General features: G+C 50.5%; 2 protein-coding genes across 10 annotated transcripts in view; one reads left to right on the top strand and one right to left on the bottom strand.

The window, feature by feature from the left end:
- The window catches only part of LOC144169219 (uncharacterized), a 118,488-nt gene that overhangs the window by 23,533 nt on the left and 74,798 nt on the right, over positions 1-20,157 (top strand). The window lies entirely within an intron of this gene.
- Positions 5,656-19,469, bottom strand: LOC144169218 (uncharacterized). Its single transcript, XM_077698264.1, has 2 exons — positions 19,103-19,469; positions 5,656-8,724 (listed from the first exon to the last, which is right to left on the bottom strand). The coding sequence occupies exon 2, from the start codon at positions 8,666-8,668 to the stop codon at positions 7,598-7,600; it is 1,071 nt and encodes a 356-aa protein (XP_077554390.1). The 5' UTR covers positions 8,669-8,724; positions 19,103-19,469; the 3' UTR covers positions 5,656-7,597.

The raw sequence follows: 20,157 nt of genomic DNA on the forward strand, positions 1-20,157 counted from the left end.
ATTTCTTCACAGTAGTTGCAGCGGCACTACAGTGTGGGAATGTTGTTCAAAGTGTTGCTGTGAGAGGCCTTCAGAGATGCTTCCATTTACATTATGTTCAAGCTTGCAATTGCCTCCATTTGTTCGGAAACAAAACCTATACATAGAACACATGTTTCATTGCTTCCTTTATTGAAGTGGATGCGAAGAACCAACACATCTCGTTTGAGGCGGCCTTTCCTGATCACAAAATTGTTTGCGCAGTTTTTTAGTAGTCTTTTTAACAGACAGTATTGCAAAGGTGCGAGCAGTGTGCACGGGGGGTAAAGATTCCTTGTGGCTTTGTGCATTGGGCAGAAATTCCACGTTATTTCTCGGGGTTTTATTGCATGGCGTCGCTTCGTTCTCGCCTAACTGTGATGCCGGCCACTGGACGACACCACAGCACTCGGCTGTAAGCTTTGATTGGTGTTTTGTGGAATTCTCCCATGTGAAAAAAGGCTGTGAAAGCGGAGTGCTCATTTGAGCAACTCTATAGCAGTCAAAATTAATCTGGAGCCCTCCACTACACCGCGCTTGGTCACCCAGGTGTAGCTTTGGCATGGGGAGCCCCCAAAATTTGATATGGGGCCATGAAAAAAAGAGAGAAAAAAAAAAGAGGAAGAAAATGGGTTCACTGCATGGAAGATGGAGTTGAGCAGCAGCATATGAGGGTGGCTTCTGTTGAATGTGAAAAACGGGCTTTGGCAAATCAAGTGCCCAACAGAGCCTGCGTACAATTCAGGCTGCTGAGGACCGCAGGGATGCTTTGAGTTGGCCTTTTACTGGTGGGCTGAGTGAGAAGAAGCAAGGCTGATAAGCATTACTGCTGATAAGCACTATTGCATTCTCACCTCATTGGGATTGTGGGAAAAGGCAGCCTTTTTTTTTTTATTACAGAATCTGATGCAAAATAGCGGCTGTCCATGTGTATATCCAGCCAAATATTAGTGTACAATCGTCACAAAGCCTCTCCACCGCAGCTGTGTCCTGATCGTTGTGCAGTCTGGGTAAACACGCAGCAGCATAAGGCAAAACCTACTGAAGACTATGGAAAAGTTGCTGAGAGGCCAGGCAAGGAGTCTTAGTGGCGGCACTTATTTGGTTCCTGGCGTATTGGCCGGGAACTAAGATGGTGGTGATCAGTTGTGGCTTGGAGGCAGTGATGATATGTGTGCATTGAGCAAAGGATTCTTCATCATCAGCCTGGCTGTGGCCACTGCAAGACGAAGGCCTCTCTCAAAGCTCCCCAGCCACGCCTATCGAGTGCTAGCTGAGTCCGCCCCTTTACCCAAATTTTCATTGTTGATCCCTCCATTGAGTCCTTGGCTGAACCCTATTGTGTTTACGGTCTATTGCCAACCACTCCGTTACACGGATGGTCCACCTGTTGTCTCTCATGCGCATTACGTGACCCGCCCATACCCATTGTCTTCACTTAATTTCAACTAGAATGTCTTCCACACAAGTCTGTTCCTAAATCCATGCAACTGTTTTCCTGTCCCTAAGCGTGACCCTTAGCATTCTTCTTTCCATAGCCCGTTGGGTCGATCTAGGTTTCCTTTCAAGTCAGTGAGACCCCAAGTTTCTGCACTGTGCTTCAATACTGGAAGAACGCATTGGTTATATACCGTATTTATTCGAATACAAAGCAAGGTTTTTTCCCAAAATCTGTGGTCTCGAAGTCATACCCCGCCTTATATTCGAAGCTCAGTACTATATATATATGTGTGTATGGCGATTTTTTTTTACTCTCCAAACTGCACCCTCGCCTAATAATCGCGACCGCTTTATAATCTAATAAATACGGTACCAACGTTTTGAGTGACAGAGGAAGCTTACTATTCAGGATTTCAGAATTCCTACCAAAGGCAGCCCACCCCATGCTTATTCTACGGGTAATTATCTTTTCATGATTGGGATCAGCACTTATGACTTGCCCAAGATAGACGTAATCGCATACTGTTTCCAATATTTTGTTGCCTGCGTTAAAGGAATGTTCCTTGGCACGCTCATTGAATAGCCTTTGATTTTTCCGTGTTTATTTTTAATCCTGCAACCAAACTCTCTAAGCACAATTGGCAAAGCATGCTCTGCAATTTGACTGGTTTGACTGAACGAGACAATGTCGTCTGCAAACCTTAGGTGGCTCAGATATTCCCCATTTATTCACACCCCTGTTTTCCTCCACTTAAACTTTCTGAACACACCTCCAGGCAGGCTGTCAATAATTGTGCACACATTGTGTCCCATTGCCAGTCACTCTTTTTGTATAGGAAACTTGCGAGTTCTTTGATGGAGACACAAAGTTCCCTTGCTGGAGTTGATAGAATTGGACAAATGCTCGCATTATATACGTATGTCACAAGGGCCCTTGGCCACATTGCAAACCTGCTTGATGTACCCTCCAGGGTAGGGTACATGCTGCAGCCAAAATCTGCAGAATGCACTGAAGGCCATTGATAAGTTATGCTGTGCTGTGCGAGTTCCTTATGAATCCTGGTAACATTTCTGAAGAGAAGGGGACAGAGTAGGAGGAGGGGGGTACGAAAACGGGATCCGTTAGCTAGAGCATTATCTTGTGCAGCTCAACAAGCAATGTTGTACATCTAACGTTCTTTTACAAGGACCAGGACCCTTGCATCTACAAAGTGACTCACATTCACGTTCTTTACAAAGAAAAGGACTTTCACTTCGGTTACGACAGATGAAAAGCTTGTGGCAGTCATCTGACTTTTTTTTTTTTTTTTTTTTTTTTTACAATATTAGCAGTCATTCATTGGGCAGAGTACTCAGTGACGCGATTGAAGAAGGAGAAGTTAAATTAGTTACTCAGGCAAAATGGCATCTGCCATCACCGTGAGACTTTAGCCATTATCATCATCATCTGGGAAAGGGGTATTCAGTAGACGACAGCATTTTTTGTAATGTGCGGTATTTGGCTGCATTTTCCTTAGCTAGCGTGAAGAACGTGACAAAGAAAAAAGGGAGGCAGACAGCACAACCTGTGGCTGACTTTTTTTTGTTGCTTTTCTTCTTTCCGCTTTTTTTTTCTCTTTCTATCTCTCTTTTGGTGCAAACATGAAGGAAGAGCGACGCGTGGTATGAACAATGTTAGTCTTGATTGCAAAGTGCTATGAGCTTGGGTGGCTAGTTCCGTTCCTTCTACAACTAGCGAAAATCGACATCACCTGAAATTCAACCTGTTGCTTGGAAGTGCACGTTTCCTCCTCCGTTTGGGGCTGGTCACTCCAACCACGCAACAGTGATGTGCTTCTCTGCAACAAGCTTATGCGGTCACTGCTGTGGTCAGGCCTGGGCCGGCAAGCCTGAATTGCAATGCGCTTTGTCTGAATTTCAATGTCTGAATTGCAATGCACTTTGTCTCACTTTGCAGGATGTGCCATCTTGTACATAGTAAATGTTTCCTGTGTTTTCACTTCTTTTACACTATAGAGCAGCACATAGGTGCTTTGGAGTCTTACCCTGTGCAAGTGTTCGGTGTCATGCTGCATTTTCATCGAGTGCTTTCTATGGCAGAAAGTGTGAGCTTTGTGAGCTTCCACGTAGTGAAGACAGTGATGCTACTGCACCAAGCAATAGGACGGCGGTGGCTCTGATGACATGTGACTTCCCAGACCCTTGAAATAAGCTAAAAAGTGGGTTGTGTCTGCTCGCTTGAACCATAAAGAAAGGCTGGGATGCAAGCTTCACTTAATTTATAAGCTTTCCTGACTGAGCAGAGAGCAAAGACTGCACAGCTCGAGCCCTTTAAGTTTCATTTAGCTAATTGGCCAGCAAGTATGCTCACCCGCAAATAGCAAGCAAATGTGTTTTGTTTCGTGCACTCCCTTTACTGCGCTCAGCTTCGCTGGTCATCATTCTTCACGGACTGGAAGGGCAGTGATATTTTTAACCTCATAGTAAAGCTACAATTTCAGACATACCATATTAACTCTTCTCCGTGGGAAATGGTCGCAATCACGTAGCTGTGTGGCGACAGCTGTCGCTGTAGGTCATCTATCACCTTGAAGTGATCACAGGGGTGAGACAGCCCAAAGAGATTTGGGAGCAGTTTTCGGAGCAGCGAAATTTCTATTTTGGAGCAGAAGAATCTTGATTTGGAGCAGTTAGGGACATTTAATACATCGTCTTGTGAGCTTAAAAAGTCATAATTTCAGCAATATGAAGGGTCAAGTAGACATTCCAATCAGTTTTGAATACACAGAACACTGAAACAGCCTTACGTGAAAGAATTTTTTAAGAGTATCACAAAGTTCTAACTGCACTACCTTCTTCCTAACTAGTGATATTGTGTTGATGCTGTACGCGGCACTTGCAGTCACGGCAACAGTTGAGCAACTTCGAGCTAACGGTCGCATAGCCCAATCAGCCTACCCATTTCAGTCCCCGGGGCGCACGTTCACCCCATGGTCATTTGGGTAGCGTTACTGTTTAACCACCGAGATTTTGCATTAAATTTCACTTCACATACACAAGTGTTATTAGTCACGTGCTGTGGCAAACATGCAGTCCTGCAGCTATTGGGCGCTGCCTGAACAGGTCGTGGCGCCGCAGCAATGCCTGCAACTTTCGTGTTGACCGTTCCATCCCCGAGGCTAGCGATCGCGCTTCAAAGCACAGCAACACCAACATTTTATAACACCACAACGAGCCAAAAAGTTCACTTCACGAACCCGATTATAGACGCACGCACCGCGTTTCGCACTCAAGGACAAACCACACCGAAGTCGTAGGCCCCACATTTCAATGAACTTTTTTCGAGCCGCGCAACTTCCCGTAATCTGGCACCAATCTCAAACCATACCCCCCGTTAAAGTCACTGTTCAGAGCCACAACAGATAGAATGAATAGACTGGAACCCAGCTGATAGCGTAACATAAACCAGGGAAAATATCGGCGATGCGCACTGAGTGCGTTGGTAGCAGCCAGATCAGGCAGCGGCAATGTTTGTTGCCACAGCGATGCCTAATCGAGAAGGCCGTTTCAGCGAACCCGGACGGAAAGCGAATGGAGTTTTAGAAGCTATTGCTTGCTTTGTTTCAGTCTTTCTATTTGTGCCATTTCTGTGTTTGCGATTGACCGACGATAAAAGCGGTGACCGGGATGCTGGAGGCTTTCGTCCCCGCCGAAACTGACATGAGCATCAAAATCCGTGCCGTTGAGGCTCTTCTGGAGCAGTTTGGCGCAATTTTCGCCATTTTCGTGCTTTTGGAGCAGCTTGGCGCAGGAAAATGGAATTGTATCAAAAAGGCGCAATATGCGCAGCTGTCTCACCCCTGTGATCATGAGCAAAATATTTTTTGTTTGCACGCATTTTGTGCGGTATTCTGGACCTACCCGTCTTCGCCCATTGCAAAGGGTTGTGGCAACAACTGTCATCCTCACCGACAAGGCTACTACAATGCACCGCTGCCTTGCTTCAGAATTTTTAGTTCTACTCTGCATCACAAACAGTGCGAGGCAAATGAAAGACATGAAACTGCCGCATATGGCTTATTTCTCCAAGGCAGGAAAACTCGGAATAAATTTATACAAGACGCGGATTTAGTTGTGTTGAAGATAAAACCCAAATGTGTGCTGCTAGGTATCTAAGAAATTCAGATAGGCTCAGGGTGACTCCAGTGAAGTTTTTATTTCAACGACAATCGATACGTGCTTTTAGACTAGACAGTGGTGATCACAAACCAGTGACTAAACAGAAAATGTGCGATGGTGACGGTGGCAAGCATGTACAAAAGCAAAAAAAAAAAAAACATAAAATGATAAAGTGACAGGCGGCTTGCTCAGTATACATACAAAAGCAGTTGACGGGCTTCTCATGGACAAACGTAATGGTAGTACTATACATACTGCAGGTGCACGCTAATGTTTTTCAGATGAGCATGAACAGAAGACACACAGGTCAGGAAGGAATGCGTTTGAAATTACTAAATGACTTGAGCACCTAAGGAGGTTGGGAATGGTTACAAGCATGCTAGCGTTTGACAAAGAAACATGCCCAAAATACACCCGCTGTGCATATTTTTGGAATAAGTGATTGGCACTTCAAGGGGATGGATTTAGATGTCGAAGACTTTGAACACCATTGACAGTTGGCTCTTTGCTCGAACCGTTGCTCTCACTGGAACATGTATTTTCTTTTCGTTTTCTTTCCATTTATATATATAGTGTCTCTTTACATAGATAACCTTTGTGAGTGAGCAGTTGCTGTTTAGCCGTCAAATAGTCCACTTCCATGATAGCTAGGCCATCGCAGGTAATATAGCCTGTTTTCAGGAAAACTGCTTTGTTTTGATATGTGAAGTGTTCTGATAGCGTTGCGACATGACAAGTGTGACTAGACAAACAAAACACAAGAGCAGCAGCAGAAGCAGGCTGAGACTTCATACAACACTGTTGGGTATAAGAGGGTAAATACTTTCTTAGCACCTGTGAGCACCACAGCCCCTTTGATTTGTATCTGCCTCGTGCTGGACTTAACACACAGGCAGCCACTTGACATGCCTGAATGAAACATCGATCACCTGGTGCCCCTTTCGACCGAATGACTGTTAAGGAAAGCTCTTAGTGTAGCACAATTTTTGGCTTTCATATGGTTCCGGGCAAAATCATTAATTGTTTTGAATCAGATAATTAGAATTGTTATAATCGAGAAATGATTGAGCAGATTGAGGGGGCATATATATATGCAAGGTTGGTTTGCAGATGATAATAAACCACTCTAGTTACCACTGTTGCTCCAGCATTGTTTCTTTTCGATATCTCTATTTACATTATGAGAAGACATGAAACACCAGCATTCACAGCATCAAATGTCTGCATGTGTAAATATTGTAGCACTCTGAGCAACACGATAAAGACTCCTCGGACACAACATCTGTGCACATATCCACACCTCCGGTACAGTCTGACTTAGCTTCCTTGACTTTCAGTAGAATTTGAGATGTAATGTCCCAGACCTATGTTGGGTCTATTTGCCATCAAGTGTGCGGTCACTCTAAGTTGTGAATTTACACGCCTAAGTTGACACCAGACTGGTTCCGTGTACGAGGTAGTCCCGTCTGAGGTACAGCAGCAAGAACTGTGGTACGGCGCAGCCCCCTAAAAGAAACGCCAAAATGTATGACGAGCAACTCGCAAACAATGATGCACTTGAGGCCATACTGTCGTGACAGTTCAAAGCAATGGCCCTTGTGTTTGAAGGGGGAAATGCCAGGCATGACGTGTGTTGACACTTGCAGCCTCCTTGCCAGCCACAGTGGTGGTCTGCATTAGTAACCCTGTGAAGACAGTCAAATCACCTTGTTTTGCTCGGCGAAACTCTTGGAGTGGGTGGTCACGTCGATGTGGTGGTCCAGAGTGAGTAGACAGGCCACTCAGGAAGCACAAAACAACGTTGCAGTACGAAGACTGGTCCAGTCTCGCTGTGGCTTGCTGACGGTCAGGTCACGAGTTGCATACAGCCCAAGTCACACCACTTAAATGTTTTGAAAGGCAGGTCTATGCTGGTTTGGTATGGAGTCCACAATGTTGGCGACCTCAACAGGGGGAGTGTTCACGCGTGCCTGATGGGAGTGACGCGCCTGTGCCGCCTGAGCGAGCAGCAGAGCCCCCGGATGAGGTAAAGGGAGCCTGCAGACACGACGGGGTCGGCGTACAGGTTCACCAGCGGCATGGTCACGCCCAGCAGGACGGTGCAGAGCAGGGTCCACACGGGCAGCGTGTCCCTGAAGGTCGGGCAGGGTGGAGCGCCCGCCGGGGGAGGGGTGGGGGCGAGCGCCACCATGTGGTAGAACATGATGACGACGAGCGGCAACGTGCCCAAGAGCAGCAGCGCAAACTTGCACCACAGCATGGCCAGGCCGACCCTGTTGCGGGCGGGGCCCTCGCCGAAGAAGTCGTCCTCGTCCTCGCCGATGGCCGGCCGGTGGCAGGACTCGGTGGCGGCCGCAATGGTGGGCAGCGGCTGGGGCATGCTGCGGGCCCTCTTGGAGTCAGACGCCGTCATGTCTAAGAGCACCGCCAGGTCGACGACCACGTGAAGGGTGTAGAGCGCACAGACGAAGGTGGAGAAGGCGGATGACCACTGGTGCGGCAGGGAGCAGGGATCGGCCGGTGATGACGACCCAGCCGGCTGGGGGCTGCTGCCGGAGGGCCAGTCGGAAAGCACGGTGACCGCGAGCAGCACTGTCTCGCACCAGGCGAATCCGCTGAGCAGCGCGCACAGGGCGCGGTTGCGCGCGTGGCCCGCGAAGGCCCCGGGCCACGTGTCGGCCACGCATCGGTGCACGACGGGCGCCGTGACGTGCGCCACGTAGCCGACCAGCAGGGCGACGGACAGGGCCGAGGGCGCGGCGCCGCAGCCGCCGTCGGGCAGCCGGAGCGCGACGGCGTGCCACAGCAGCGTGACGGCCGACAGCAGGCCGCAGAGCGAGAGCGCCAGATGGTAGGCGCACTTCCAGGAGCGCCACGCCAGGCACATGATGACCAGCGCCTGCGTCAGGTTCACGCCGGCTGCCAGCACGGCCGCCGCGCCGGACAGCACCACGAAGGCGTCCGACTCGCTCAGCGCCGCCGTGAACGCGTGCAGGCGTCCCGCGGGACAGTCCGTGGAAGGGACGGCCATCGCGCGACCACGCGTCGGCGTCGAAGATGGCCGCTCTCTGCTTATCTGGAGGTTACCTGAAAGACAGCAACAGGAGGGGAAACACGTTCCTTCACGTCTTGCGGCGGAAGAGTTGCCCGCAGCACTAGCGGCCATGCGTGCACGCACAAGCCTGCAACATGTGGAGCTTTCAATAATTGCAAGTACGGCTGCTCATTAAAAAAGCGGCAGGCCCCAGGAAGCTTGGAAAAAATAGCCAAAGAAAAAAAAAAAGAACGGAAGAACGCGTTGAAACCACCGAATTTTTCCGTGAGCAGAGGCGTTTGTTGTCTTCCGCGCACTCTAATTCGTCCCGGATTGAAAAGCCCTCCTTTGCTCCTCGATGAGAACAAAGGCGTGGCTGGCCTGCGTGCCTCGCATTCCGCGCCCGTATCGAAATCATCCGAGCGTGTCCTGCTGCTGAGCGCTTTTGTCTCAGGCGCTCCTGCAGAGCGGGCAGTGTACGGGGCTCGAGGAAGGTCCCTCCGCGCATGCATTGAATTCCGTGTCGGGAAGTGGGAGAAAAACGGGGTTGCGCGCTCGGGCCGCTTTTGAGGCCAGTGAAAAATTGCGCGAAACTCGGCGCTTCCGCTCCTGAAGTATATGGAGCGCGCGGCGGTAGGCGGAAGGCGCACAATATCCGCGAGTTCACTTCACAAGCTGCGGGGAATCCTACGCAGTTCTCAACAAAGCCGCCGAATGAGCTCGTTGTGCCTCACTTGGAAAGAATCCTAAAGGCAATCCGCGACGAGAATCCGCCCTGCGAATGCTGGATACGGCCGCGAATCGACGCCGAAGAGCCACATTGCTCGCTCACTACGGAGCTTCGCCTGCGGGACTCCCAACCTTCCCTACCCCAACTAGGCCTCGTGCCGTACCACTCAATAAATTATTCTACTACTACAGTAAAACCTCGTTACAAGAGACACTCAAGGGAACCAAAAAACGTGCCTCTTGTAACCAAGGTCTCTTGTATACAATGTTGCTAACATGGTGAACATAGGGAAACCAAGCAAAGCGCTTTCATTCAAATGTCTCTTATAACCAAGTGTCTCTTGTAACGGGGTTTTACTGTACTACGGCAATAATCTACCTCCGTGTACGCCGCGTAGCTTCGGCGCTGGTGCACGGAACTGTAGGCGTTTCGAGACCGTGGCGCACCGTGCAGTTAGCGCCTTAACTTTGCTGATAACAAGTACTACCGCTCACATTACAAGTAAGCCAATTAAGTGAAAGTTAGCGCGTGAATGGCTACACAGGAAAGGAGTGGTGCTTGAAGTCAGTTATCATGGAGGTCCAATCTTAGGCCGAACGGAGGCAGGTCGCTCCTGCCGCTCGCGAGAGTCCAAAAATGTCCTGATGCCGAGAAGTTAGTGGCATCTGATCACTCGCTGCCTACCCTCCGCGAGCCGCTCGATCTTTGCGCAAAGTTCATTATTCCATCTAGTTTTCCGGGCCGATAATGTGTAGTGCGGCATTTGGTAGAGAAACGTCGGCTTCGAAACCGAAGACCAAACGTCATAGGCCAGAAGTCTGCAGGAGAGCACAAGCACCCCATTCGTTTGCCCGCTGCATGGCGTTTGTTGATCCCCGCCCACCGTTCTGTATCGCTGATCGCGACATCGTGGCGTAGTGATTGAATTATTTATTGGAAGCAACCACAGGAAGCAAGAGCGGAATTCTATAAGTTGTGTCCACTTCGCTGGGAGCAGAAGGCACATATGTGACGCGAAGCGAACAAGACGGGGGTGATGCGTTGGTTTCTGTCCCCGCCACCGTTTGAAACGGGACGCCCAAATGTACCCTTTTTTTTTTTTTTTTTCCCCTATATGGCATTTTTAAAACTAGCACACTCTTAGGCAAAAAGGACTAAAATAGGGACTAAAATACAGCCGTTAGTCTTCGCGGGCGACCGTTCATCTTCAAGGGGAGTATCTGCGGCAGAGTACGTGCCGTGTGCATAAATGCGGACTAACTGTTCGTCCCCGCCGATCTATAAGGAGTAACGGGAAGACGAAACGCATGCAATTAGTCTCTTTGCTGCGTCGTTAATCCCCTAATGGCGTCGTCGTTGCCCTTTCGCGCATATGTCTGCGAACAGTTTTATATTTCCAAAACACAAGCCACTGCAGTCACTGGGTGCTTTAGATGGTGCCACCGGAGAAAATATTGATGTTAGTTATAAGAAAATCGCCGAGGGTAGGTAGAGCGGCGGGTAATGGCAAGGAGCGGCGAAGCGCGATTGCCATACGCTTCTCGGCGAGGTTTTGTTGATACGCTGTGTTGCATACGATTCGTGCGAGGTAATAACGGCCAATGAAAGCTTTCAAGCGCCTTAACAGTAGCGAAAAAATTAGTGACAATAGCAAAAGTGGATTCCTGAGCCTAATGAATATGTATATGTTTAACACACGAGAAAAAACGTATGTTGCTGATGACAACTGCAAAACAAAAATGCTCGCTACAGGTAAGGGACTCGAAGTTATCTTTTACACTCGGTACATAATAGCCTTGGGCACCAAAGCTATGACAATGCTGCAACTGCTGTAAAACCCGCTTGCATTTCCCAGTCGCAATCGTCTAGCGACGCAAATTTGAAGAATTCAGGCTAAGCAACACCGAATTCGCTTTCGCCGATGCAGGAAAATATGGCATGTTTCCTTATTCTGACACTCACACAGACGACACCTTTCACATACGTTACATAGATCACTTAACATATGTATCGAACTAAGAAAGCACTTAGCTTGCGCTAATTTGTGCGGAAACAAATGAGCCGTTCGATCGCCCAGCTACCTATCTCAACTAGGCGACGACGAGTTGATTGTTATTTACGAGAAAAACTATGGTTGTGAGGCTCTACTTCGAATCGAACTGAGCAATAGTCCCTAAACCTAGCAAAGCGCTAAGCGCAAGGCGCAAAACGCGGTCACGTTCGCTTGCACAGATAGAAATTCAGGCACCTGTTGCAATGGATCTGTTGCGTTATGCACAGAACTACACGCTGTACACTTGAATATTATCTACCGCAGCTTCCGCCCGGCGGCGTGGTCCAGCGGATAGCGCGTCGGGTTCCTTGTGTATATTTCCGGGCGTCAGGGTTCGATCCCTGCCGGTGCCGTAGTTTTTTTCTTTTTTCTGCACTCTACGCAGTTCGTCCTTGGGGAGTATCGGAACGGACCATCCGGTTGGGGGACTAACCGTTCGTCCCCTCGCAGTTAGTCCCCAAAGGGACTAATGATTGTGGCAGAGGCCGTTAGTCCCCGAAAGGACGAACTTTTAGTCCTTTTTGCCTAAGAGTGCACCACTCGGAATTCCGCCTCAGCGCAACGCGGCCTGGGTTTTGATTCGCTGTAGTGGACGGCCAGTGAATGATTTTTCAAAGCCCGATGGCGAAAATCAAAATCGCAGAGGAGTCGTGACTGCGTAATTTCTTGCTTCGGGAGCGGCGGTGCCTGCGATTTTGGTGCCGTCAGCACACAGCTACGAAATTCCCCTCGCATTAAACGAGACGCCTGGCGTCTTGCGCCGGAAATGAATCGTGCGAGCACCTGCCTCTTTCCCGTGAAGAAATCTCAAGCGCAGGCTCGTGGCGAGCGCGTGGCCGCCCGGATCGCCAGGTGGAACAGGCGGCGGGCATTTTGTCGCCGTCTCGCGCGATACGCATCTGTTCGATCGTTGAAGACTTGTTCTTGCGTGGCCGGTAGGCAACGCTCGTCCTTATGCGCGTGCGGTCTGGACTTGCGTATAGAATGCGTCCGGGCGTTTCATCTTGGCTAGTTTGAATAACCTAGCTCGTGGTGGCTCACTCAGCTCAGTGGCTGATCCGGTGAGGGGGGGGGGGGGATTGCCTCTCTCCTTCCACACAAAGCCAGTGACTAATCCCCCCCCTCCCCCTCGTCCCATTCCACACCCTTCACAGATTTTTCGGCACGTGTAAATTTTTTAGACCGTAGTGCTGCCATCGCTGTCCCCGGCGAGCAAAGCACCCCTCATTTCTAACTTTTTGTTGGGCGTGATACTGGCCAGCGCAACCACCGCCTTAGTGGGGGCGTGCTAATCACTTTTTCTCCTCGGCCAATTTTTCCCCTTCAACAGCAGACGATCGTTCAAGGCTTAATCCAGCCAGTAGCGCCGCCTCGAGAATGGGGGCTTTTTCGAACTGGTCACACGGTTGTGTGCAAGATGTTGATGAAAAAATGGAGGCTCACACTAATGCGTAAGACTTGAAGGTAGCGAAGCTGTACGCAAAAGTAGCTGTTTTCCTCTTTTCCTTTTACGGGGTTGTTTAAGCCTCGCCGCTGTACGAGGGACCACAACTGGATGTTCGTCTTCCTCTATCGCACACGGTTCTGCGCCGCACGTGGCCTCGTGGCCTTCCTTCGTGGCGCGCGCTTATCGCTGCGGCGGCGGCCTCCTCGCCTTCCTCCGCCACGTCCCGCGCACGCCTCCTTTCCCTGGTCGCCTATCTCTCCCCGTTATCGGGCCGCTGCTCCGTGCCGGGCGGTTACGGAAGGGGTGTGGTTTGACTTACAGCGCTCAAGGGCAAAACTGGTCACCCCCGAGGTAGCGTAGTGCAGCTTGCGCTACAAAAAGCACTGAATGTGCAACTGAGAACAAATAACATTTCGGTTGGTTGCGCCCTCCCATTAGCATTATGTAACCGCCCCCCTCCCCCCAAAAGTAGGCTCCTGGATCCACCTTTGACTCGGCTCCATCCGAGTCACGAACGACATTTTTTTAAACCGAGAAAACGCAAGAAATAACGAGACTCTTTCGAATTTCGCGCTCCAGTAACGTAATATTGGCAGGAGTGACGTCATATGGGCCAGCACTGAAAACAGTTGTCAGTGTATTGACTGCACGCCGTTAGCATTCAACTAGAGGCCTCACCTACAACCGTCCTGCTGGCGGTGGCTTCGGTCGGCGGCGTCATAATGTGACGTCATAAAGGAATTGCTGGAAATAAGGTCCTTAGCCGGAAAGGGGCTGGGGCGTCGCCACTGCGTCATATGTTTTCCTTAATATCTCAATTATTTGTTCGAAGTTTGCGATAGAGTTGCTGTCATTGTACAGCTGCGTAGGCCAATGGGAACAGGGGACGTTCACACCGCATGTGCACCGCGTTACTATATATGGTCTGCGCATTGCTTTAGGCGCCTTTTTTGAGGCGGCGAAAATGTAGCACAATGAGGAGATCCAGCAGTGACTCCGCACCTTATGCGAAGGTTGATATTAAACACGGCATCTCTAATCTCTACAGACGGGAGCGGTTAGGGGGGGGGGGGGAATCGTTTGTTTCGTCTCATTATTCCCAGGTCGTTCACTACTAGAAAAACTCCGCAAAGGAGCCTTCATGTTTTCGCCGTTTCCAACATTCGGGAGAAAAAAAAAAAGAACGGAAAAAGGAAGTACAATTACAGAGATGGATGGCAGGGAGGGGTACGCGATCGAAGCGAAGCTAGCGAAATAAGTTGCCACTGTATATTCGTACCTTGGCTAGTCGATTAGTTAGCATTTAAATTTTACCGACCGCTGCAACTCAGCGCGGCAACGCAACCCTACAGAGCATTACGTCGCGGTATATATTCGGAGTCGCGAAAGGGCTGTTTGTCTGATGGGTCCAAACAAATAAATAAATAAAACACTTCCACAATATCTAAGGTTGAACACAGCAACAGCTTTGGTGCGCCTTGGAGGACGTTGAGCCACGGCTTTGCACTCGCTTTGGGTGTGCTCTGACGTCACCACTTGGTCGCTTTATGCGGAACAGCAAATCGACTGTTGCCGTGCGTGTTGCCCCCCGCCTCTATATCTCATCAGCGTGTACAGACCCGATCAACACAGCGCCCGGAAATTCGGATAGACGCGCCTTTAATGTTCAGCCCAAAACGCCCGTGTGTACGAGATTTCGGCGCACCTTAGAGATCCCCAGGTGGTCAAAATTAATCCGGAGCCCTCCACTACGGCGCGCCTCATCGCCTGCGTTGCGTCGGCGCATTAAATCCTACAACAAACCAATCAATCAATCAATCAATCAATCAATCAATCAATCAATCAGCCTTTAGGAAAGTATCGGTCCGCAACAAAAAGTCACCCATAGCAGTGCGCATATATGTCTATCTACACACTACCTCGAGACGGAGATGGTAGCGACTTCAGTGTGCTTCTCTCGCGACATGTCTACGGCGCACCATAAAAAAGAAATGCGCCCGACCGAAATATCGCCGGATCGAGGGTGAATAAAACATTGCTTCGATGAATTACCTATAGGCTGCGTTTTTACCATGTAATTGATTCTAACTGTCCTCCAAAAAGTCCCGCTGCGGTGCGGGTGACAACCTGGTGGTCCCCCTCGACCCCCCGTACCAACCATGCCCAGGTAGGGTGCAGAGACCTGCTATTTTTCTGGCAGGACCTCAAGGAGACACTTTCCTTCCCCACGTGCAGAACGCCGCGAAAGGGAAAGCAGTTTGGCACCTCAAGTGGCGCCCTTGGCCGACCCTGAACTGAACGGTATCGGATCTGGAACGCTACATAATGTGGCGCGACCCTTATCTTCCTCGCTCACGCTCCAACGACCCCTTGGAACGGCTACGTTCTGCGTAGTCGCAAAACAAATGAGGACCCCCCCTAAAAATTGCGTGCGCAGACTACTCGTGACCGATGCTTGAGCACTCCTGTGGCCCTCCCCCCCCGTAGGTTCGCATCGACCACACGCGGTAGGAGTCACGCTGGGCGCGGCCGCATGGGGTCGCAGCGTAGACTGCGACACGCAAACAAGCTCCTTCTGGTCGTGGGCTGACGACACGGTTTGCTTACAAATCATGCCCCCGCCTGAAGAGGGGGGCGAGGGGCATCTCTGCGCAGACTGCCTTACACCTTAGGGTGATCTTTGTGTACGTTCTATCGGTTCCAAGGTGACACCAACCTCCGCTCTGACTGTTTACGTACCCGCAGGAGGTGCGGCTGTAACGTGTATCTAGGCTGCGTCAATTCAGGGGGGACGCCAATGAGGAGACGCCAAACGAGACTGAATTGCAGTGTACGGGAATAAGAAGCTGTAACACACGAAGTGGGCAAACTCTACGGAAGGGCACCAAAATGCGCAACTTGTGCGCGTGGCATCTTGGAGCTCTGGGACGCAGAAATGTACGTCAAGGAGAAGTAGTAATCTAAATCAAGTCAATCACGAAGAACGAAGGAATGGGGAATGTGCATGAGCGCTGGCGGCGTGATGCATTGTGGGTAGAAGGCCATATTGTGGTCTTTCCCAGCAGGCGGACTACGACGCGATTCGCTAGCGCTGCTTGTCATCGCCGACAGCAGCAGCAACACCACGAATGCAGCGATGCCTTTGGAGACCGCCTGACTGCGCGTCAACGCATGATGTTTGAAGGCGTGATACGAGAGAGAGAGTAAAGTTGGGTTGTGCCGACTCGGTCCTTTTTGCTGTGCGAAGGAGTACGTGGAGCTGTAGCCGCGTATCCAGGACGCTGGCATTTGTATGACAAGTTTCCTCACTCCCTCAATAAGCCATATACGTAGTCGAAGTGACTGAGCGACGAAAGGCCCCGCAGTTGTTTTACGAGGTGGTGGGGGTCCGACGCCGCGCTCGATTGCTGTCCCAAAACGTAACCACTGCCCGTTTTGACGCCATAATTATCAGGTCTATGCTTGTCGCGAGTCGCGACCTCCCGATACTCGGCCTGCATTGCGCTGATGCATGCAGTTCGCCGAGCAACTCTCGAAGCGCGAACGGCCCCAGTCCCCGGTCGGCACTTACTACTGGCGACGAAAAGCCTTTCGAACCATCCCTGACGGCTCACTTAAAATTTTGTGTTGGCGCTACGCAATCCGGATAAAGTGGTGTGCCTTTTACCCATAATGCATCGCGTCGCCAGCGCTCGTGCAGGCCCGCCGAAGAGTGGTTCCGTGGAAGCTGGTGAAATTGCCGCTCGCCTGTGACGGGACGGCCAACTTCCAGTTTGGTTACGCCTCCAGGAAACAGCTGCATTACATTATCCCCACCCCGCGAGTGAGGCTTTATACACACCCAAAATATCGAAATTCTGGATGAATCCCTGGATGAAGCCCGCGAGACCTCCCTTTATTTTTATTTTTTTTTTGTTCCCTTGTGAATTTCCCGCCACGATTATGGTGACGTCTTCCCCTTCGGCAAGAGTGCTCCTTACGCGAACACGCGCGGGAGCTGTGGGCGTTCTACATTGAATCCGCGGAGGCAAAAAAAAAAATCTGCGCAAATTCAGAGAATTTTCTACTAATGCGTAGCATTCTTATGCCGCTTGTCTAAGTGTGAGTTCTCTACAGCCATAAATGGCTGAGTAGCGAAATACGTTGGATTATTTTATTATTTCTAAGTTTTCTTTTGTTTTGTTTTTGCCAATAACGTAAATTTGTACCATTATAGCGATGAAGCGTCTTCACTACGGTGATTTTTTTTTTTTTCCCGAAGATGAAGGCACACTGCAGAGTTAGCCCCTTTACGCTATCTTATAATTTGTTTTTTCAACGTTCTTTTGCGGACATTTCTCGTCTATTCTTCGGTGTTGGGGGGCAGATGTATAAGATGCATAGTTTTGATTTTGTCAGATCATTTTTGTGAGAAAAAATTTAGATTTCTTGTTTTTGTTTTTTTTTTAATTCTGTCCGAACAGTTATCTCCATTTGCGCTATAATAAGGATTACAGGAGTTGCTTCAGCCAAATCTGCATTTCTGTGTAAATGCAGGGCGTTACACGGGTCCTGGCTGTGGGGGTACTCGGAAAAGAATGCTACGCATTTAAAAGACACGGACCGAAGGTTAGGGAAATACGCGCAAATGTTCCGCGATGGCCGCCGTCTGTGGCGCAAGACGGCGTCACTTGCCCAAGCAGGCGAAATATATATATTTCACCCGCTTATGCGTGGGGTTGCAGCCATAAAGTGTAAAGTCTCGGTTGTTGCACCAGGTAGCGCCTTCCTGTCATGTCTGCGCTGCAGAGGTACGCGTGAGATGCTTCGAGGCTAGAGGCCATCAGACTGCTCGAAGCCGCGAAAACAGCCTCTGGTCTTGCAACACCATCAACGTGCGCCGTGAGTTATGAGGCGATGGTTTCCGCCTACCTGTTGCACCTTCGTGGACAAATCCAGAACTTGTGCGTTCTTGCCGCCATGATGAGACTGGTGGGCGCGCAATCGTCGTTACATCAAACGCCACGTGTTGTTCTCTATGGGTTTTGTTGCAGGTCATGCCATTGTAACAACAGCAAGATTTTGATTTTGAGCTACTCTTGAGGCACGCTCGGTTCACCAAATAGGCTGATATTTTCTTTCACGGAAAGGAGATGGGCGAGTGGGATTTCTACAGGCAACTGCGTGCTGGGAGCTCATTGCACCGAGTTAGGGTACACACACACCAAAAAAGGAAGTTTGGGGTCTGTGTGGCGGGGGTTAACTGTTTGACTTTGCAAAAGACGCCATTCGGGACGCCTTGTGCACAGAACAAACGCCTTCTGGGTCTGCAATGCGTTGCACACAGCGGATGCGTAGTCTTATGGAGCAGAATCTCGTGGAATCAGTTGCATTATTGATGGAGTGATCTTTCGGGTTGAACACGATGGACTTGATTTTGACGCCGAACGCTTAGTATGTCTCTGTTCTTCGTCGGACCAGCCACAGGACTGTTTCGGCTGCGCCCACAAGCCACGTGAAAGTAGCGCACACGGCAGCGCTGTTTTCGAAGAGCTTGTTCTTTCTTGGGTCGTAGTGTTATAGTAACAAAAAAACTGCTACAGCTGATAGGAGCGAGCCTAAAGCGAAACGTAAACAACGGAGATAATTCTGTGCAGGAGGTATTTGTGCAACTCGTGAAGTCGTGACGCGCAATAAATTAGCGATCCGCGACCATCGCTGCAAAAGGTGAAACGTTTCCCCGTCATCTCTTACAGGGTATTGCCCACTACCCCTCCAGTTCTTGTCGGAGAATGTGATATGTGTACCTGGCCTTAAAGGAAGATCTCTTCTCACGTACCACTTCACCCTTATTTGCCTCATCAAATGATGAGGCAAATCCCTGATGAGCGAAAATTGTGAGCGCATCCTCTTGCGGATAATTATCCTTCATCACATTTCTGTGTTCCGCGCTATTCCTGTTCAAAGGAATGGAATATTCGCTTTTTTCTTCTTTTTTTTCCGGGCGGCCATTGGCCTACTGGCAGCGTCGCCAAATCTCCCGCTTACTACGGCAGCCGAGTGCGATTTTTACCCAACCGCATCCAAACTGCTCACGGACTAGCCAGAGTCACTGTCCGTGATTAATCGCTGTTATTAACTACACATTACCAGACGCAACTCTAGCTACGGACCCACACCTGAAGGAAGCCGAGCGGCGAGAACGCGCCTTAGCGTACTCACGTTTGTCTCTTGCGTAGTAGCGTATTCCGCGCCGCCGTTCAGTGGTTAGGTGGTAAACTCCCGGTGTTCTTCTGTGGGCGTCCTCCTCGGAGAAGGGGCCCCCGCCGCCGCCGCGTCGTCGTGACTCAGGGTTTCGCAACGATCGATGATGGGCGCCCGATGTCGAAGCTTCGTGGCGCGAGAGGTGGGCTCTTGTGGGGACGGTCCCTCCCGTGCCACCGCGGTGTGCGACAGAACACGCGGGCACGCGTTCGAAGCGCGCGCTGCGATGGGGGAGAGGGGAGGGCTGCTGCAACCAACGGCCGCCGAAACGCGGCCTGCCTGCTGGTTTGGGTGGGTGGGGGGAGGGCGAGCGGGCGCTCGTTCGAGAACGTCAACGCTAGAGCAGCCTCTCGCACCCTCTCCCTCAACAGCCCGCATCCATTCACCCTTTCCACGTTCGACGCGCGCCGTGTGGTGTGGACGCGGCTTGCTTTTATTTATTCTCTGTGTTGCCGCTTTCCCGGCTGCGTTCGTAACCCCGGGGGCGACGTTTAGAGCCCTCGCTGGTGCCCGTGTTGGCGATCCCTTTATCCGCGCTTTTTTTTTTTTTTCCTCGTGCGTGTTGTGGGTAGCGGTACCCCTTCGGGGCCCGAAGTCGGTTGACGCTGATTGAGCCCAATCGTCGCGGCGTCCTTGGCGTTTATCCTTCTTTCACTCCGGTCCTTCTATTCTGGCCCCGCGCGGCACTGCTGTTTTTTTTTTTTTTTTTTTTTTTTTTCCTGACTCTCGTACGGCGCCCCGCGTCTCGCTCCCCTTCGGCCATTTACTCCCTGCCATTGACGGCTGTTACTCGAGACATCGGGCACTTTCTCTCGTTTTCTTCTCTTTCGCTGCTTCTCATTCACCGACGTACGCGCGACGCTTGAGCGGAACTGGTTCGAAACGTCGTTTGTTGCTGCTACGACGATGTGACGGGTTGCGACGGGTTTTCGCTGTGGCGTCCGCGGGCGCAGTGGTACTGAGCACGAGGACGCGGATGTCGGGCCGTTTTTTTTCCGGTGCGGCAGAAAGTG

Source organism: Haemaphysalis longicornis, unplaced genomic scaffold, assembly GCF_048455015.1.
Source record: "Haemaphysalis longicornis isolate Haplotype H1 unplaced genomic scaffold, Haemaphysalis longicornis Haplotype H1 scaffold_2, whole genome shotgun sequence".
Classification (NCBI taxonomy): Eukaryota; Metazoa; Arthropoda; class Arachnida; order Ixodida; family Ixodidae; genus Haemaphysalis; species Haemaphysalis longicornis.

What these genes read in the sequence shown, in the direction of transcription:
- LOC144169218 (XM_077698264.1), bottom strand. Translation starts at nt 8,668, where the DNA reads ATGGCCGTCCCTTCCACGGACTGTCCCGCGGGACGCCTGCACGCGTTC.